The sequence below is a fragment of the Clinocottus analis genome, unplaced genomic scaffold (assembly GCF_023055335.1).
Source record: "Clinocottus analis isolate CAN_PGR_092001 unplaced genomic scaffold, fCliAna1.0.p SCAF_4, whole genome shotgun sequence".
Taxonomy (NCBI): domain Eukaryota; kingdom Metazoa; phylum Chordata; class Actinopteri; order Perciformes; family Cottidae; genus Clinocottus; species Clinocottus analis.
In genome coordinates this window covers 8,771,377-8,791,794 of record NW_027176153.1, presented here as the reverse complement: position 1 = coordinate 8,791,794, position 20,418 = coordinate 8,771,377, and the positions used below count along the sequence as shown (strand labels likewise).

Sequence of the window (20,418 nt, the reverse complement as noted above, 5' to 3'; positions counted from 1 at the left end):
ATTAGTTTATTTTATCCAGCTTCTCCAATCAGCAATTACAGGTGCACATCTATTTATTCATACATCTCCAGTTGAATTTTAAAACATTTTCATTAAACGTGATAAAAATGTACATCATATATATCGATATGAAAATACTGACAATCTTCTTTACAAATCTATACCATTGGATTTATCTGGCAAGCAAAAATCATTGCTCGGTCACTTAAAAAATGATCGTACTCAAAGCAAAACAAATAGCTTTTTTTGAGGTTGTGCTAATACAATGATTTCTCTCCCACTAAATAATATTGAGAATTCACAGTATGGGAAAATAAAATAAAAAATAGTAGTGTCACGGCTTGCGCAGACCCTCTTGTTGCTTTTGCTAGAACAGTAGAATCACCTACTGTAAACATCTCCTATTGGGCAAGAACGTCTACAGAGCGCTTTACGACCACAACGATCACAGAAAAAAACATACCAGTTATAAAAATAAAGTCATAAAATGTGTTCAAAAGGAAGAAAATATGCAGACGCATGATTAGAGAATAAATAACAATGCCGCCGTGGTTACAATCCCAGTGTCCATGTGGTAAAGTTAGAAATTAAGAAAATAAATTAACATTGATTTCTAAAAATCTTCCATTCCAGAGTACCGGTCATAAACGTTTCATGTCGGGTATGAAGACGAGGGTCCCATCAGCACTCCTGTGTTCCGTAAAAGACAGTACTTTATACTCGTATAGCTTGAAATACAACAGCGGGTGCACATTGCGTTGGTTTCCAGTCATCAATATTCACCGTCTGATGAGATCATTGGATATTTAGGCATTGAACAGAACTAGGAAAGGGTGGACAGTAGTGTGGTGGTGGTCTGTATGAATGTACCGTGTCTCATTACAAGTGCACATGGGTTCAGATGAAGCCAATAAACATTAGGAGGGGTGTGTGTGTGCGTGCGTGTGTGCGCGTGTGTGTCTTTTCAGCCAGTGATAGAAAAGCCATGCTGTAGTCAAGGGTATCACTTAACAAAAGGGCAAATGCTGAAATGATAGGAAATCTGCTGTCACGTCAGAGAGGCAGTTAGCAAGGTAGATCAAGGTCGGTAAGGTCACTGGGGATATTGCGGTAAAGAATGTGTCATGGGATCAGGAGCACACATTTCGGAGGGTCTTCATCAGCAAATTCATTGGAGTTAAGTGCAAAAATCCCACAATTAAAAGCTGGACTATGAACATTTGTTGGGATATTTTTTTCCTCTCTCAAAAACAACAATTAATTTTTGGATTCTGGCTTCAAATTTTGACCCGGATCTTGTCGTTCACGAGTTTGCCGAGAGGAGGTTCATCACAAACCTCTGAAGGAATGCAGATCGGCGCCTAGAGAGCACATAAGAGAGCTCCGCCCCACCTTGATCAAACAGTCCTTGGGCCCGGTGCACCAGCATGTTTCTTTTTGTTTGAATGTGACGCAATCTAACCTGGGATTATTGTAAGATACAGGCCTGTTTCTCTCTCTCTCTCTCTCGTCACTGAATGCTTCGCCAACCTATTTCCGTGGGTTGTGTTTGCCAAGAGCGTGACAGTCCGGTTATTGATCCGTCGTTTAGGCCCAAAGTCAATATTTAGGAGCATCATGAATACAGTCGTTACATTCTCTCCGAGGGTGTCATCGATTGGATTCAGTGACAACGAAGAAACAAGGAGGAAGTGGTGCAGAGAACACTTTTCATAAGCGAATGTCTCATGACATACATCCAAGTGGACTCAGAGAGAGAGGGGCCTAGTGAGAGAGATGAATATATTGTCCAGCGATGAGATCCAGTGAGAATGAAGGGAACTAAACTATTAAAATCACATTCACATTTTGTCATTTGTACACATGCAGCAGGGAGAAATAGCCCTTGTCGTGGAAAAGTAGAGGGAGTGCAACATGAAGGAAACGTGAGAGGGAGGTTAATTTCAGAGTTTCATGTCCAGTTTGTGACTCGCGACTTCCAATTGGTCGGATGGAAACTGGTCATGCGGTCACTTGTGAGGTACAAGTATTGTGTAAAAGAAAAGAGCTGAAAAGGATATAAAAGACATGTGTGATGGTAAAAGGATTTGCAAAACACAAGTTTTCCCCAACAATGATCAAAAACCCGTCAGTCATTAACAGAGCAGAGCAAAAGAGGGGAAATAAAATGGCTAATAACAGTTTAAAAGCATCTGAGCCGACACAAACAGCCCAAACTTGTTGTGTTGTTTTTTTCCCCTTGTATAAAAACTACAGTAATATTGCAGATCTCAGAGGTCGGACGATTGCACGGGAAAAAAAATGAGCGCAACTGTTTACTGGTCGCATGCTGTGGTCACCTAGAAGGAAGGGGGGAGGAGGAGGAGGTCATTGTGGCGTGACGAGGCAAAAAGAAGAAAAAAAAACAGCCACAGATTGTCAACAAACGCTTTGAGCCGACATCCTACTTCAGTGTGCGTTGTTATAAGAGGGGGAGATTAACTTCATCTATTCATGGACCTGATGAGGATGTGGCATCTCACCTCTGCCCTCTTGTGGAAGCTCAGCCTAACAACGGTTTACAGGCGCAAACAAGCGCTTGTAGTGGTTTAGAAGTGAAGTGGAGGTTGAGCGGCCGTCAGAAACACTTCTACACTTTCTTTTGTCTCACATTTTTGTGCCTGCAGAACTGGGGGCGTGGGGGGGGTCACCACTATGGCACACATGCGTGTTATAGGCATGTAGAGGAGAAAAGTGTGGAGTGTTTGACGCAGAAATGTTATGATGGACAAACACGTCAGGTGTCAGTGGTGTGAGAAGGACCGGGGACACGTTGTGCTTCTCGAGTACAGTCTCTGTACGAGGGTGCAGGATGTTCCCGTGTTGGATTAGCTGTGACCGTGACTCCCACACGTGTGAGGAGAAGTTTGTCCCTCTGGTTTTTCCAGTGTTTTAGTCCCTTCCTACAGAGTTATGACCGTGCCGTCCTCCTCTAGACTCCGCCTGCGAGATGCCCTTTCTGGGGACGGCGTGGTCGAAGTGGCGATGGCGTTGCTGAGCGACCCGCTGCTGCCGCTGGCCGGCAGCGCTCCGTTGGCATTGATGGAGAGGGTGGAGGCGACGCGGAGGTTGAGGTGTGGCTCGTAGCGAGGCAGCGAGGGCATGCTGTAGTTGGACGGGGCGCGGCTGATGGGCTCGGCTTCGCCGCCCACTTCGATCACCAGGTCCTCGTCTTCCTCGTCGCTCTCCAGCTCCCCGACGGGGAAGTTCTGGATGATGTGCGATGGCGCGGACGCCGCGGCGCCGACCCCGGCGTGCGACGAGTAGCCGTAGTAGCTGGCGCCGCTGTCCGACGAGCGGCCGGAGCTACCGGATGCCGTGCCGCCTCCTCCTCCTCCTCCACCCCCTCCTCCAGTGCGAACAACATTGTTCCGCTGGTTTGCGGGCTTGACGGTGATGATGAGGTTGTGACTGTTGGCGATCATCATGTCCGTCACCTGGTCCAGAGACTTCCCGGCCACCTCGATGCCGTTGACCTCCAGCACCTCGTCGTTGACCGCCAGCAGGCCGGTGCTCTCCGCCAGCCCGCCCGGCACCATGCGGGAGATGAAGATCCCCGGCACCTTCTCCAGGCCCTGAGGAGTGACCCGCACGCTGGAGCCGTCGCGAATGTAGAAGCCCAGCGGCTTCTCCTGGCCGTGCTTGTACAGGCGAACGCGCCGGTGTGTCTCAGGCAGGATGTCCACGTCGATGATGGAGGACACGGGGCGGAAGTCCCTCGGGAGGCTGATGATCACCGGCGTTTTTTTCCTGCTGGCGTCGGGCCGCAGGAGAACTGCCGACAGCACCGTGTTCTTCTTCCTGGTCAGCGAGTTGGTGCCAAACGTGTAGTCGGCTTCCTCTGCGGAACGCCCAATAGAGGAAGTAGAAGAAAGAGGAAAGAGAGGACAAAGATGTGGCATGGAGAGAGAGAGAGAGAAAAGAGGAACAAAAGATGGTTAATTATCCGTTCACATCACACCAGGCAAGTTACACATCAAGGCTGACACTCTGTTGCATCATGTCGTTTCGGGAGAATGAATAACGTTTTGCCACGGAGCAGCTCTCAGCCTCAGGCATCACTGCAGGGGTCACACACACACACACACACACACACACACACACACACACACACACACACACACACACACACAGATCTTAAGAGGTGCTGGTGGGCAGATTTGGTATCTTTCCCTGTCCTCAGTCCTAATGCTAAGCCAAACTAAGCATCACCCCCCGGCTGTAGCTTCATATTTAATGGACGGATGTGAGCGTTAAGTTGATCTTCTCAGCATTTGTCGACAAATGTTGAACCGGTCCTTTCAATATACTTTTGCACCACCGTGACAGGTGGGAGACGGATACCAAGAAGGTCGAACCAAGAATATGACGGTCACATTTTAGATGCGCGAGTCACCGGATGCCTTGAAGCCCCTGCACCCTTTTTTTTATTTTTGGGAAATGTGCATTTTGCAGAGGAAGTGTGTATGCACACTGTCACACTGCTTTAGACTTTAACCCAGCGATGGCCGATATCACCACGAGACCAGGTAACGGATGCAGAACCTGGACCTTGGTTCCGTAATAGTTAACCAGCATAATGCAAGCAGCTAAACATTAACATCTTTCTTTTTCAGCCTGCTGAACTCAGATGTTTGTCTATTTCTGGTGTTATTAACTTCTTCATCTTCTTTTGAATAAGTCTTCACTTTTTTGGGACTTGAACTCTATTTTTAGATGAAAGCGCTCTATAAATAAAGCTCTGGCAATCTAACACTGAACACTTCTCCGCTCGCCGTTTGTCTCGCCCTCCTGAGTGTGCATGTGTGTGTGTGTGTGCGTTTTCCAGGGTAACATCCATTCGGGTGGCTGCTAAAGATTCCTGGCTTTGAGGCTCTGACAGGTACGCCACCCTCTCGCCCCCCACCACTCCCTTCTCCATCTTCAAAACCAAAACAAAGGATCAACTGTCCCGAGGACGAGCGGCAGTCTCGCGTTTCGGTTCCCATGAGGGCATGGGTCTAGAGTATACACACACACACTCGCTCCCTCTATACCAGACCTGACCTCATGGGGCAAATCCCCATGAGTAACAACAAAAGCTGTGGAAGAACCTGAGAGGTCAACAAATGCTCAAACACAAGTTTCCTCCTGCCACGCTGTTCCTGTTCAAACTGTTACTTTTTTGTATGAACACATTGCCATAAAGCATAAAATAAAGGGCACACATTTAGATTTTTCTCACAAAAATGTCCACATGTATCTCTCCTAAGCAGACACAAGGGTCGTTCGTGCAGTGGACTCATGTCGCCCTTTATAGACTCCTTTTCATCTAAACCAGCCCTCCCTCCATCTGAAAGGACAGACCTGCACATAGAGTTATAGTTGAGCAAAGAGTCGATGACGGACCCTCTGGGTCTCTCACTGGCGCACGCACAAAGAAAGACACACACACACCAGAGAGATGCTGTCCTGGCAGCAAATGGCACAAGCATGCATCTGACTGACCACAGCATGTGGAAACCCCGAATACTCACAGAAACAACATATGCGAGCCCACAGAAGCAGGTGTTCACTCTCTCTCTCTCTCACACACACACACACACACACACACACACACACACACACACACACACACACACACACACACACACACACACACACACACGAAGATGCCCGAACGTTAATGTACAGCAGCATTGTGAGACCCGACACTCAGAATAAGCCAAAGCTACATTATAGCTCATTAGCGCACAGAAGCGCATCTCTCTCTCTGGTCTAATTGGCTACAAAGGCCTAAAGGCAATACATACACACTGTTCCTCATTTGGTACAGTACAAATTACCTTATTTTCTATGCACATTGTACTGACACAAAGGGCTCAAGGAAAACACGAACCCAGTTGTCCCAGCGACACTAACAATTGAACGCTGGATGACATAAACGTTATATTTCTGTCTGTAAACAGAGAACTGAATTTGCTGTAAACGGCCGGTACAAAGAAACAAGAAGGTTCCCCATTTGTGGAAGCTAGAGGTTCCTTTACTGGCAATTGTATTCATTGTTGACTAGAACATCCCATAAGAAGGTCCTGAGGACATTGCAGGGGGGAAAGCTACCTTCAAATAGTTCAAACTTTTAATTTGAACATTATGAAATGAAAAAGGCCTCCAAACAGCTCGCCGACAAGTGGTGTAATTGGGTAGAAATACGACAGTGGTTTTCTACATCATTATTTATTTTTTGCACAGACATTAAATATGTATAGTATATGTGCACATACAGTAAACAGGTCTTCTACCTATGTTTGTGGTCCAAGTTATTGTTTCACACCATGACAATATCTATGCTAAGATACACCTGTGGTGTATCGGGAGCACACTTGAGGCGTAGTCACAAACCCTTGAATAAAAACACATAACCAACCAAACCCCCACCCCACCCAATGCGAGCCGTGGCTCTTTGGCATTCCAACTATGCAGAGCACTGCTTTGATTTCCCACACTTTGAATGAAGTCAGCGAGGAGCAAAGGAAGCGAGGCAATGGAGGAGAAAATGACGACCCCCGGCGTACATCGTCACACGCGAGGACACACGCGGCGATGTTTAGTCATTCCTCTCTGTTGTATGCGGCCTCCACACACACACACACACACACACACGCACACACGCACACACGCACACACACACACACACACACACACACACACACACACACACGAGGGGCCGCGACGACTCTGCCTAAGGAGGGGAAAGCACTTCCGCGCAACTGGCGTGCATCGGTTGAACACATCTTCTTCGGTGCTACATTCTTCTCCCTCCCCCCCCCCCCTACACTTTGGCTTGACTTTTTTTTTTTAAATAACGAGCCAAGTGGCTCACAATAAGTGGTGCAGCAGGCATTCAGAACACGCCTCAGCTAATGGCACGCGACGCTACCGACTTATCTGGACCAAAGAATACTAACGAAGAGGTTGGAGGGGGAAAAAAAGCCAAACTTTGTCCACTCACTCTTTTTTTCTTGCATGCACCTGCTCCTGTGCTACCGTCACAGCCCCTTCTTCAGTGACGCCTACGCTCCTCCCGGTTACATAACATTACAGTGATGATGCTGCAGGAAGCAAAGGCCCGGGCACTCCTTGGACTATAAAGTTCCATTACTTCCTGGTACAGCTACATGACGTGGGCCACTATTACTTCTACAACTGCTACTGTTACCAGCACCACTAACGCTACAATCAGACCACTGGAATTATGGGAAGAACACACCACTTATCACGCACCAGTGCCCTGTGGAGAATTACAAACAAGGCCACAGGTGTATTTATCTCTGAAATAACTTGTTTAATACATCGTCCAGAGGCGTGCTTAAGTAGAGCTCTCGCCAAAAGCTTTCTGAAGTCTGTATTCCTTCATAATGAACAACAACCGCTGTCTGTGTCACCTCGTCTTCAGTACCCAAACATGACAGCATGTCTCAATGACCCGAGTGTGAAGAAACGACAAAGAAAGCAGCGAGCCGCTGGAGTTTCGCAGTGTTCTGGAAACAGTCAGGTTTGTTGATGAAAGGGCTGGACGTTCACCACACAGCCGGTGCCGCGCCGCTCCTGACACGGAGTGATACAAGAAGGTGGGAGGAGGGAGAGGAGGGGTATGGAGGGGGATGCGTGTGTCGATGAGAAAAACCAGAGGTGCTGTGAAACTGAACAAAAAAAAGACTTGAAAACTGCAGGAGCGAGAGATAAACAGCCAATACAAAATAGAGAGAGGGGGAGGAAAAAAGAATCAGGGGGTGTTTAAAAAAATAACTTTCAAAAGGAGGAAATTCCCAGAGGGTTACTATTCCTGGTGTGGTGAGCATACCTTCCTGGCACAGCCCAGATAAAAAGTGCCTTAATACTTTATGATAAGACCGCGGGGGGAGGAGGAAGCTCAAAGGGAGGCAGCTGAGAGGAGAGGAAAGAACGCAATAAGGACAGCAAGAAAAACAGAAGCAGTGTGCTGATGCGAGGTGTTTGGGAGATGCCGGAGAGTTCTGCAGAGGCGAGAGGCGAGCCGGAGCGAAGACAAAGCCTCGGTGTGTGCGTGTGAGAGAGATCGAGCTCACAATTTGAGGAATTGCTTATTAAATCCATAATTCAAAAAGACCTTAGTCGCGGAAACATTCACCAGCTTCTAGGCCTCCTCAAAAATCTCTTTCATCAATTCTCTATTACCCTCATCAGTCCTGCTTTATTATTCTCTCCTGGAAGGAGCCATTTATCAAAAAACTAAAATAAAGAACTAACCAGAAACGTATCTGACACTGCACGGGGGAAACTAGCGTTAATGTAGCGGTGCACAAAGTAACACAGCCTACGACCGGGGTTGAAGCAGAATCAAAAGACTTTATTTGCCAGTCTACACTCGTGTGTGTGTGTGTGTGTGTGTGTGTGTGTGTGTGTGTGTGTAATTCCATCAATTTATTTTGTGCTGACATAAGCTCTACTCTCCTTCCTGCAATGCTTCCTCACCCTCCCCTTTTTCTCCCATAGTGTCCTTCAATCAATCTGTCCCTCAGTGTCTTTGGTCCACCCTCCTGAGAGCAAGAGCCTTGGTTCTATATCTATATATATATATATATCTATATGTTTTATTTGTATTATTGTCTCTCCGCTGTCTGTCTGTCCCTCTTGGTCTTGCAGATCGTGCTACAACTCGAGGGCAGCGTCGGAACCAACAATGGAGCGCCTGGAAACGCGGGTTATTCTAGGACGGTGGCTGGATGACTGGGACCAGGAACCCAAGTCGAGCCTCACAAGTCTGTCGCTCATGCGTCTGAACAGGGACTTTACAGGGGAGGGCCGAGCAGAGGGACTCTGTGCTGCTGGCTCTGTCCTGCCGTCGGCGTCTGGCTCTGGAAGACAACACAGCCAACCTGCAGTTAGATCAGACCACTGGGGGTAATTGGTCGACTGCATTGTAGCTAAAGCAATGACAGACTTAACGACATTATTACATCTTGAGAACCATACTAATGTTGCCCATATGTCCATTGGTTTGAAGCCCACTAACTATGAGCACCAACGTTTCTCCTGCTCGGTTCATAGACTTTACATTGTGACGACGTTTAAAATTGCTTTTTTTCCAGCTCAAGTAAAGTTTACAAATATAAAACCTTTTTGGGTTGCACAGGCAATGTATTGCTGAAAAGTGGAAAAGGAAACTAAATATATCAAAAGCAAGGCTGAGCGGTGGTGCAGTATTCAGCTCTTATTATACATCCCAGCTAACTAGCCAGGTGCTAGGTAAATAGTTATACAATTTTGAAAGAAATGTTTACAGTTAAAAAAAATTAAAACACATTTGGGCGTGCAGCACTTCTTTAATGGTCACGCTCCATATTGACCGGTTTCTATCTAGTTTATTAGCTTCGTCAGAGCGTAAAGAGTCTGACTAGAGAAGATGAGGAGCAGATGAACTACAAACGGTGAAGGTAGTTATAGGCAACAAAGTTTGAAGGGCTGCATGTCAAAGCCTGCTGACTGCGGTGCTCTGCTCAGCAGGGTCAAGATACCGGGCTGGGCTGCTGAGAGAAATTCACAGATAAGAGTTTCAGTGATCATGCTTCATATCAATGTCGCTGGAGCACCAAGCCCAGGAAAAAATTGTTTTTAATGAATAAATCTGTAAGAAATGCATCAGTTCGCCCGCAAGCCAAAATTTAAAAAAAGATAACGCTGATTATTTATGTATTCTAATGCGTCTTTACGCTTGAGTGGAAACCAGCTCCAGTCTTTGGGTGATTTTTCAGTTCAAACTCCTTTCAGTCTACATCCATGACTTTAAATACAAATAAAAATACACATATATTTAAATTGTTGAGAAAAAGAAACGAAAAGAAAAAAGAAACATGCACTTTATTAATCCTCTTGGGGAAATTCTTCTCTGCATTTAACCTATCCTTGGTTAAGGAGCAGTGGGCTGCCCTGTGGGGCGCCCGGGGAGCAACCAGGAGCAAGGTGTCTTGCTCAGGGACACTCCGACATGTGAACTATGGGGGTCCGGGGATTGAATCGGCTACCTTGTGGGAACGGGAAGACCACTCATCCCCTGAGCTACAGCCACCCCCAAAATCTACTATACTTGGTCTTCCAGAGCATTCAAAATCAGAAACCAGTGGCACAAACGAAAATCGCCAAAAAACAAAGGCTGACCTGTTTGGAAGCAATATATGGGCTAGCATTTATGACATGTCCTTGAGTCCCAAGTGTACAAAGTTTAACATTCTCGGTTTTGCATGTCACAAATTCACCTGACACAATCAGTAAACACTCCTTTTTCTTTTCCTAAGCTGCATTTATAGACCCTTTTACAGTTCGTAAACAGAGGTGACGTATGAAAGTGTGCGCACGTAGATTAGCGACGGAAGTACGGCAGAGTGCAATGGCTCATGAAGCCATATAAGGTCAACAAAGATGGCGAATGCAACCGAAACAAATTGACATTCCAGATCAGTGAGATAGTAGAGAGTAAGTAGAATACATAGCATGTGGCACAATATTTAGTGACCAGATTGAAAGAGACACACACACACACACACACACACACACACACACACACACACACACAGTAGAGAAAACCCAGTGTGTGACGCCAGCAAAAAACTATGAGCATATAAGTCGCTGGCGACTCGCCGCCATGTCCAAAAACCCAAACGGAACATGTAAGGCGTCCCCGTAAAAGTTTCTCAGCAATTTTAAAAACATACTTATGTGTTCATTACCTACAGTCATTTACGCTTTCTTTAAGCTTACTTACTCGCATATTTCTGATGACATCTACTGTAAACAAAAACAAGAAAAAAGGGGCTAAACAGATCACTTCCTTCTACCCTTCCCTCCATCTCTCTCTTCCTCCCTCCCTGCCGCCAACCTGCCATTTTTCTTCTTTTTCCAGTTTCTCCCTTGTGATTTGCAATGGTCAAGAGTTTGCCCACTGGGTCACCCCTTCTGCATTGGTCCAAAGTGCCATTTATCCCTCATTTCTCCTCGTTTTCTTACCTCCTCTCTATCCATTCATCTTCCTTCAACAGCTCTGTTATAGACTGTCACCCCCCCTTCCTTCCAAGCTACCCTCCCTCCATCCAGGTTTCAAAGTATAGAGTACGGCTTTTTAGCTTCCCAGGCTCGTTGCTCTTGCTTGTTTTTAAATACTCTTTGCTTTCTTTCCCTCGTTCCCTCGTTCTTCGACTAATCACCATCTCTTTCTCTGCCCATCTCTCTCTCTCACACGCACACACGCACTGGAGCCGAGGGTCCGATCCGGCCTCCTGTCCTGTCTAATCTAGCCAGCAGACGTGATCAGAGACCGGCCACATTCCATCCAACATGCCCCCCTCCATCTCTCTGCCCTCTCTTTATTTCTTTCTCTCTCTCGTTCTCTCTCTCTCCCACCCTCCCCAGCTTGGGCCTCACTCTGCATTCCTCCCTTGCTAATGCTATTCCCACTATCCTCCTCCTCTCTCTCTCTCTCTCTCTCTCCCCCTGAATTCCTATCACACTTACACTACTCCCTCTACTTTCCCCACATCTCTAATTACATGCATTTCCTCAACAATGCATTATACATTGCTCTCTCTTTAATACGGTTTACGCTATCTCCCCTTTCATCCTTCCACCCCTCTCATTAGGCCTAAGATATGTTCCTCCTCCACATTCCTCCTCCATCGCTGTGAATCCATCGTTGCCTCGCAGCATCCGAGGAAACGGTTCTCTGAGGAAAACTTGATTTCCAAAGCACCGCTGGTTGATGTCTATTATTTTTCACACATCATGCTCCTAGACGTCTCTCCTGTGCTTCCTCCATTACACCTGCCAGCACTCCTCTCTCTTGCTTTAATCCTTTCATCGCAGTAGTAAATCTCTCCCTCCTTACATCCTCACTTATTCTGATTGTTTCGTGCTGTGTCTTTGTTATCCAAACATGTTTCTTCCACCAATCTGTCTCACATTCTCTCCTCATGTCTTCCACTGCACACCTACCTGCCCTTCATTGCTTACCAGACTCGGTACATTGCTTATCGTACTCAAGACGTTGCTGCTGTTATCCTTCTGCTTACTTTGCAGGGTGGGTAGACTTTGTCCGTGTTGTACTTTCACACCGTACATTTCCTTTTCTCTGGCTGAATGAGTCATGGGCTGATTACTAAATACAAAGGCAGTCTGGGATACGCAAATACAAGCATTCCTGTCCCTACATACCTTTTTTGTTTCCCTCTACCATACAGGGGGACGAGTTGCGGGCCATTCAGGACTGAAACCGTGTGAGCGATGAGCAACGTCACAAAACAAACCCATGCCCGGTGAGAGATTGCTCGCAAAGTTGCTACCGCTACACGGGTGACAACCTAGAAACTTTGTAAATGTTTCGTCTACAACCATGTTTAGAGCGAAACCAACACAAACCTGGGCTCAGTTTCTACCCTCGTGATGTGACAGCAAGGATTAAATAAAAACAGTATTACTTTAAATTGTCTTTTAACTGGTTATGTAACAGTCTCAGTTTAATACTGATACTTGTATGCTATGTACCTACATAAGTGAACAAGACCATCAACTAGAAGATTGTCTATTTAAGATTTTGCGTGGAATCTTCACAGAATCGAGCCGATTCAACAGAAACTCAACTCAAGTGGGAAAAGAAATAAAAGTACCCTGTAGTAGCTCTAAAAATAAACTAACATTATTCAGTTGACCACTTTGTCAACAGGTGACTAATGACCACAACAGTCTCCATTTACACAGAGCTCAGCAAAAACAGTGACGACAAGGAAGTAGCTCTTAAAAACTCTCATCTAATGTGCTGCCTGGCCTTGGTGTCATTTACATTTCATTGATTCTGACTCGGATGGTTTGTGTAGACACACACTATTTGAAGTAGCTACAACTACATGAGAATGTTGGACACATTCAAATGACAGATTAAGTTACAAAAAGACAATTTAGGCAGACCATTAATAAAAAAGAGACACTTCACCCTATAATGTGAAATACATTTTTTTTTTAGATAAGCGCTATTTATCAATCTAGATGGTTTTGGTTTGAGTTGCAGGGATGTCTGCCATCTCTTCAAGATAATGGGGAAGCAACTACAGAAGAAAAACTTAACAGTAATGTCTCTATCCAGAAATCATGACCTGGTTACTCAAGATAAATCAGACCTTTTATATTTTAAAGTGAACTGTCCCTTTAAGACAGTGTATTCAAATGCTAGCAATACTGCTCCCAGCATGCTTAGCAGCTCCCATCAGCCTCATGCATTGTTAATCCGACTATGAGCAAGCCTCTTCACTGCTGCCTTGACAACCATAAACAGTGGACGCCTCACTGCCAGCTCAATAATCATCAACGCAGTACTCACAGATGGGAGGGGGGCGGGGGGTGTAAGGGATTCCCTGGTGCTGTCGGGATATGTTGGCGTGTGTTGAAGCAAAGTTAAAAATGACCAGGACAGACGGAGTCTGGTAGTCCACACGCAGACACAAACACTTAACCCATTGGTCAGCAGTAAACAATATGGCGTTAATGGCTGGTCAGTGATGTGGCAGTGATGCATAAACAACAACAACGTGGGCATTATTTAGGAACCCCATCAGAACAATACAACAACAAACCATCCATCCCTCTAGCCAACCATCTGCACATCAATGAATGAACAGAACTCACAGTGCCTAACCTTGGATACATGTAGGATTTAGACTTCCAGACAGATAAAATGTGCTGCCCAAAATAACCTCACATCGACATGCATGGACTGAACTGTGCCGGAAATTGACACCCACACACAAATTGTGTCAACGGAAATTGTCTGGTCGGAAACCAAATAGCTGAGTCTAGAGATTTAGTGTTGTTTTTATTAGCTCCAAAACACATTTTCCAGACATCCATGTAATAAGAATGCACTGCTCCGTTACATGCAGACCAAGTTGGGACAGACTTCGGCCCCCACCGCTGCTTTGTCTGAACTCCTGCTCTTATGTAATGATGAGCGATCACATCATATCTGACCAACGAAGACATTTACATAATCGTTCAGTTCTCAAAAAGTAGTCTCACGGGGTTGTGAGCCAGTATGTGACCGGAAGACTGAAGAGCTACGGTGCACTAAAAACAGAAAACTGTGGCAGGGTTGCCCCTTTTGGTGTAGGGTCATTTGTGCTGAAGACAACGAACAAGATTGTGGAGGACTTAGTAACATTAAAACAATACAACCTGTCCTTCACGGTCAATTCAACATCAAGTCGCTAAGAGAGCAGATTGCAAAGATAATAAATGAATAAAATAGATAATAATTGCAGAATTGCAATAAATTATAAGCTGAGACATTGCTGCATCTGCACACTGCATAGCCCTTCAAAACTGGGGCCAACTGGTGCTTAGCGTCAGGGTGAAGAGGGGGGGTGGGCAAATCAGGAGGGAACCCGGGGTCTAAGTGCAAAGGGGTCCACAAGGGGCTGTGGCTGCATTAGTGTGCGTATGTCTTTGTTGCTCTAGCTGCGTGCGACTGCCTGACTGATGTGTGATGCTTGCATGGCCGTGTGTGTGTGATTCTGTGTGTGTTTCCTCATGTAGCGAGCCCAGCGTGGGGCTAGTGTCTGGGGCGTGTAATTGAAACACGGTCCCATGCGGTGCTGCACGGTGACCCCACTAATCTCCTCCTGACAAAGTGGCTCAGCTTCTATAGGGTCATATGGCACAGCGAGACAGCTTAAACACAACAGAGCGTGCGGCCCGACCTCCCCCCGGGCCACACACCCCGGGGGTCCCGACATGCATGCAACAGGTCACACTTTGCAACTCATTAGGCACACTTCAAAAATCTATTCAAATTGTTTTATATTTTATACAACGTCCGATAGAAACAGGTTTACGCTAATCCCTAAACACGTGCAAACAATGACGAGCAAACTAACAGTCATGAGCAAATATTACAGCAACTACAAATTCCAGGTAACGCGCCAAAGAAACAGGATGCGCTAATTGGACAAGTAACCCTTTGGCAGTTTGAGTATTGGCCAGTTTTACTATTGAAACATAGGCTCTGAGAAAGTATTCATCTACTCAAGTTGACTTGATTTTAGTTTTGCCCTTGCAGAGACATTGTGGCTATGTGGGTCAGGAAAGGACAGCAGAAGACACAGCTAGAAAACAATGGTGATGACAAAACACACAAGCAGCTATCAGCTGAAAAAACTGAAAAGGTAAAGTGATCCCATGGTCTTTCATATTTGTATCATTTTGATTATCAAGACAAAATATACAAAGCTTAACAACAGATTTTTCCTGTTCAATGGCCCATCTCGTATTTCGAAGCTACACAATTCAGAGACAGCAGAAAACTTTTGTTTGCGTGTCCATCAGAAAGCCGATCTGGCGGAAGGAACAGGCGCAAACTATCACTCTTTGTTCAAACACCTCCTCCGTGCTTACCTTTCCTCTGCAGAAACAGCCTGAGCAGAGGGCTGGCAGTGGAGATGGCTTTGTGGTAGTTGTCATCATTGTTGATGGGCAGCAGGTCGCCGTGGACGTCAGCATAGCCCACCAGCAAATCCACGTTGGGGATGCGATGCACATGCTGCAGGAGGCCGTAGAACTCATCGAAGCGGCCCGGCTTCGACCGATCCAGCGAGAACCGACGAAACTCTGCACCAAACTGGGACGAAGCAGACAGGCAGACACATCGATTTAAAATATAAAAGGTGCTTGAAAAACTGATTAAAACAGGGTCAAAGAAACCACAAGTTAGCTGAGATGTAGTAAAAAGCCTCGACTTCCAAATACATGCACGCTAATTAAAAAACACTGAAGGGCTCTGAGATTTGAGGTGGTGTTTGATGAGTACACACTGTTCTCTAGTAGGATAGCTCATCCCAAAACCACTGTAAACTGTATGCAAGAGTCTGCCATCCATGTGGACAAGCAAACACGCCACATGTGATGAATTATTAATGCTGACTTTGTGATGTGTGTATCTCTAGGTTTGTGGATGCAATGTGCTTCTGGCTGACCGGCACTGCCTAATCAAGCTGTCTGACACAATGTCTGGTATTCAGTTGGAAGGAGGACAATGTGTTTATACAGCAGCCATACATTCCCACAATGCAGACTTGTGAGTAACGTGGAGGGATCACTGTGGTCCGGCCAGATCAATGGCCACAGATGCATAGTTTTTAAGCAACTGTTTGAGGAGAGGCACCAAGTGTTGTGGTTACTGTTGTCCAGCCCTGACAAAAGATGATCTACAAGTCACTGCAAAACTGGACACACACACACACACACACACACACACACACACACACACACACACACACACGCACACGCGCGCGCACGCACGCACGCACGCTAGAATTACATGGATCATAGGTTGAGGAGTAAAGCAGGCCCCAGGCCTGTTTTTCGCTAAGTACCCGCACATGAGTAGACAAAACATTTCAAATGACCCTGAGCGAAGTCTCAACGAGCATTTTTAATACTCCGTGTCAAGAAAAGAAACAAAACGTACATTGTAATTGAAAACTATTAAGGTAGTGACACAAACAATAGGTCACGGTTTGTTTCATCTTAATGTAACATTGAGCCCCAATGTATCCTCGTGGTTTCTAATCATGCCACAGGGACAGTTGGCGCGTTACGCCGGGCTACTTTCACACAAATCACCTTAAATGCGCGTGTTTACTGCCCCGCGGGGTTTTACGTTACATGTAACGCGAACAGGGAGGCGCAGCGGAGAAAGCTGCGACAGGTGACACGGGACAGGTGACACGGGCTTCACCGCGGAGTGAGCCGAGGAGGAAAAAAAAAAAACCTCCACCTTCAGAAACCCGCCGTGAAACTTGACGTGACTCGGGGCAACTAAGCGTCACGCCGCGGTGAGCGTCAAAGTTTGAAGCTGTCGAGGCTCGTCGGAGTCAGGACACCCGTGTCGGCTAGTGGCGCTTTAGCTCGTATCATCTGTGCGACATCATACTTTGCTATCAAGCCACTTAGCAGGCTATATTAGCCAGAGTTATCGTCACGGGGGAGAGGGAGAGGGGGGTTAAGACCACAAGACTGTCGGGTAGCGCTGGCGTCACGGCGGCGTTACCTTGCTCTTCACCTCCACGGCACTCAGAGAACGGTTGCTCGGCACTCGGTGGGTTTTGTTCATGTTTCGCTAGCAGCGGGACCGAAGCGCTGCCGCTGCCGCTCTGCGTCCCAAAAAAAACCCCCAAAAAACACCGTGTAGTATCCACCAGTTATTATTCCAGTAACACGGGCTGTCTCCGAGCGACTTCTCGACGTCCACCGGGTTGCGTTGTTTCTCCAAGAATGCGACACCGGCTGCCAACCAGCCTAGCTCACCCAGGAAACTTATCTCATACTTGCCGCTGCCAATGTAGTTACACCACTACTATGCACTGTGTCTGTCGGGCTCTCTCTCCCTCCCTCTCTCTCTCTCTCGCTCTCTTTCTGAGTGCCTCGAGAGCTGGCGACACCACGAGACTTCAAAATAAAAGACTTGGTGTTTCGCTCACCCATGACTTCACAATAAGAGTCCTTTATTTTCCAGTTGCAACAGGGACTTCCAACCTCGCTCCAAACTAACTAAAACACTACCACAACGTATTTTATGATCCCACCCAAAAACGTGTTTGGACTCATGACGAAATATCATTGTTACGTGTATGAAAAAAAATTGTAAAAACATTTATTTGGCATGATAACCTATTATAGAGTGTGTGGTGCCGTTTGTATATTACTTACACATGGTGTAGGGAGGAACGCGTTGTGGAATAATCGGTATGTCAAATAAAGATCCAACATTTATGTGGTAGTAAATATTATAGGATGCAACTTGTTTCTTATTGCATAGTGACATCTTCTGGCCGTCGGCCATATAGGCCCACTGCTGCTGGCTCACTGCTCAGCAGTGTACAGGCACACACTCATACTATATACAATACAGATAGAAAGCAATAAAGCCATCAGTACTGGCATATACCAACAGATGTTTGAGCTATGCCCTGCTGTCAGTATTCATAAAAACCTGTTCAATTTTATCTCTACAAAATACCAATGATCATTTTTTAATCACACTATAAAATGAATAAGATTTACGCGAGCCACTCACATGTAAGTGAATAAATAGATGGTTATTATAATCTATTAGTATTGGCATCTGTTCTCGATAGTCATGGAGGGGCCAATAACATCACACTGATGGGACGACACTCCAGCCACCTCCATGCTCTTGTTTTCCCCTGCCGCACACAAAAACTCTGCTGTCATTTCACATCCAGCTGATTCCTCGTCAACCCTGCAGTCATTTTCACTGCTTTACCCTCAGCCAGATCGTCTATTGTGCTTCGGCCATAACTTTTCAGCCCGTCTGGTTTAAAATGTTCCCCATCTTTGACCACAAGCCCATGAGAACCTTTTACACAACATGCTCATCTCTGAGTTGTGCATCTGATTTCAAGCCTTTAACACAGCCTCACTTGGAAACGTTGTGTCGTGTGGCATAATCAGGCACAGAATCATGGGAAAGAGGTCATTCTTGTTTCATTAGACAAAGCGATTGTGAGTTTGCAAAACAGTTCACTTCCAGCTTACTATTTACCTCTAATTCACCCATTCACACTCCGACACACAAAACGACATGGACGGCGCAGGCCTGACCATCTAGAGCAACTCATGTGTTGGTCAAGGACACTCAAGCATGCAGACATGGGGAGCTGGTGATAAGAGGACTGCCCTCTCCACCTCCTGAGCCACAGTGACCCTTTTTTACTTATTAGGAACTGTGACATTAGCATTGTTCCACAGTAGGGCAAAAAAAATTCCTGGCAAAAAGGTTAAACTACCAATTTTGTTGAAAACGTGCAGTGGAGTTAAGTTCCAGATCACATTAGGATTGGTCAAACACCTCTTGAGCCAGTTTATCGCCTTCCTTATACCTTTATTATTGTATTATCTTGCAATTTGTCTCGCGTGTGTGTGCTTGCATGGACCGTCTGTGAGAGCGTGCACCTCTGTGTCTGTCCAGGGCTAATCCCATTCTGAAAAGCTTGTTTTATACTGCCATTGATTGAGTGAGTGAGTCTGCTGACTCACTACTCTTAACTGGCCCCCGGCCAGTAGGGGCCACGAGGGATAACACAGCTGAGTGTGTCTCCATCTTCTGCTCTGTGCTCAGAGACACATGGGGGGAACACTGTTTTCCCCATTTTCATTATTTTGGCTGATGTGTTGCGCTAACAGCCTACACAGCCACCAGTACACATACACTGCTGAGTACCTCTCCGCCAGTCAGCCGCTGCTACACGGGGCAGACAGCCTGGTGAGTTTCATCTTGTTGTTGGCAAGAATGTGTGACGTGTCTTAAACAACAACTTAGAGCGATGAAAAAAGTCTATTTCCGCCCCATTGGCCCACCAGACATGTTTTCATTTCCTTTTTTCAGTCATGCAACAAGGTGCAGGTCTGGTTGTGATTAAAATGTCTATTTTTCCCAGAGGCACCTGATCAAGAGGGCGGCATAAAAACAATGCTACAACAACAAGTAAACAGACTGAGGAAGTGGGGGGCAGCATTTTCATAAGCTTTGCCCAATGTCGTCCCCACAGAATAAAGCTGTGAAGATGCTGGGCATATTGGTTTGGATTTGCACACATATTATAAACACAGGTAAGGAGAACCAGCCCGAGGAAATATTTATATTTGGAGGCACATCACCGCAAAACTAAAACTGGTCACCATGATCAATAATAATCATAAACTTTGTTTGTATGGAACCTTTCGCACAAGGAAGGCAGCACAAAGTTCATTTAAATAAGGGAAGATAGAATTTAAATAGAATGGAGGAGGACGTTTTAATTTTTAGGAAGAAAACTCAAGTGAACTCTAAACCGGGGTCGTGAGGAGAGCTGTGTGGCTATTATAGTGACTTATTTTGGGCGGTGTTGGAACAATGATAGGCCATCTATGTCATATTATGAGAAAGCTAAATCATACATATTCAACAATATCCAATTGGGACTCAGCAAGAGTATTAGAGAGGATTACAAGTTCCCCTGTAGAAAGAGCACAAAGAGTGTGCTTTTTAAGGTCATAGGGTCATATCTGAAAATCTTAATCCCACCCGGTAAGTAGTGACATAAGCTAATAATAACGCATGCTAGCAGAAGACACAAGCACTAGCACACTAGCACAATAACAAATGATATTCACACTAAAGTGAGAACAGCATGCGTTAACAAGATACAAGATAATGGCACACAGATAACTTTCCCTAAATTTCTACAGATACTCTTGATATACGTGTGTGTGTTTAAAACACAACATCTTTATCTGATGTTGGCTAATATCAGACACCAGAAC

The 20,418-nt window shown here is 45.8% G+C and overlaps 1 protein-coding gene across 1 annotated transcript; it reads right to left on the bottom strand.

Moving 5' to 3' along the window:
* On the bottom strand, positions 1-17,504 carry pard6b (par-6 partitioning defective 6 homolog beta (C. elegans)). Its single transcript, XM_068598469.1, has 3 exons — positions 17,144-17,504; positions 15,490-15,712; positions 1-3,880 (listed from the first exon to the last, which is right to left on the bottom strand). Exons 1-3 carry the CDS (start codon positions 17,204-17,206, stop codon positions 2,943-2,945), a joined length of 1,224 nt encoding a protein of 407 aa, XP_068454570.1. The 5' UTR covers positions 17,207-17,504; the 3' UTR covers positions 1-2,942.
* Positions 17,505-20,418: the final 2,914 nt, after the last annotated feature.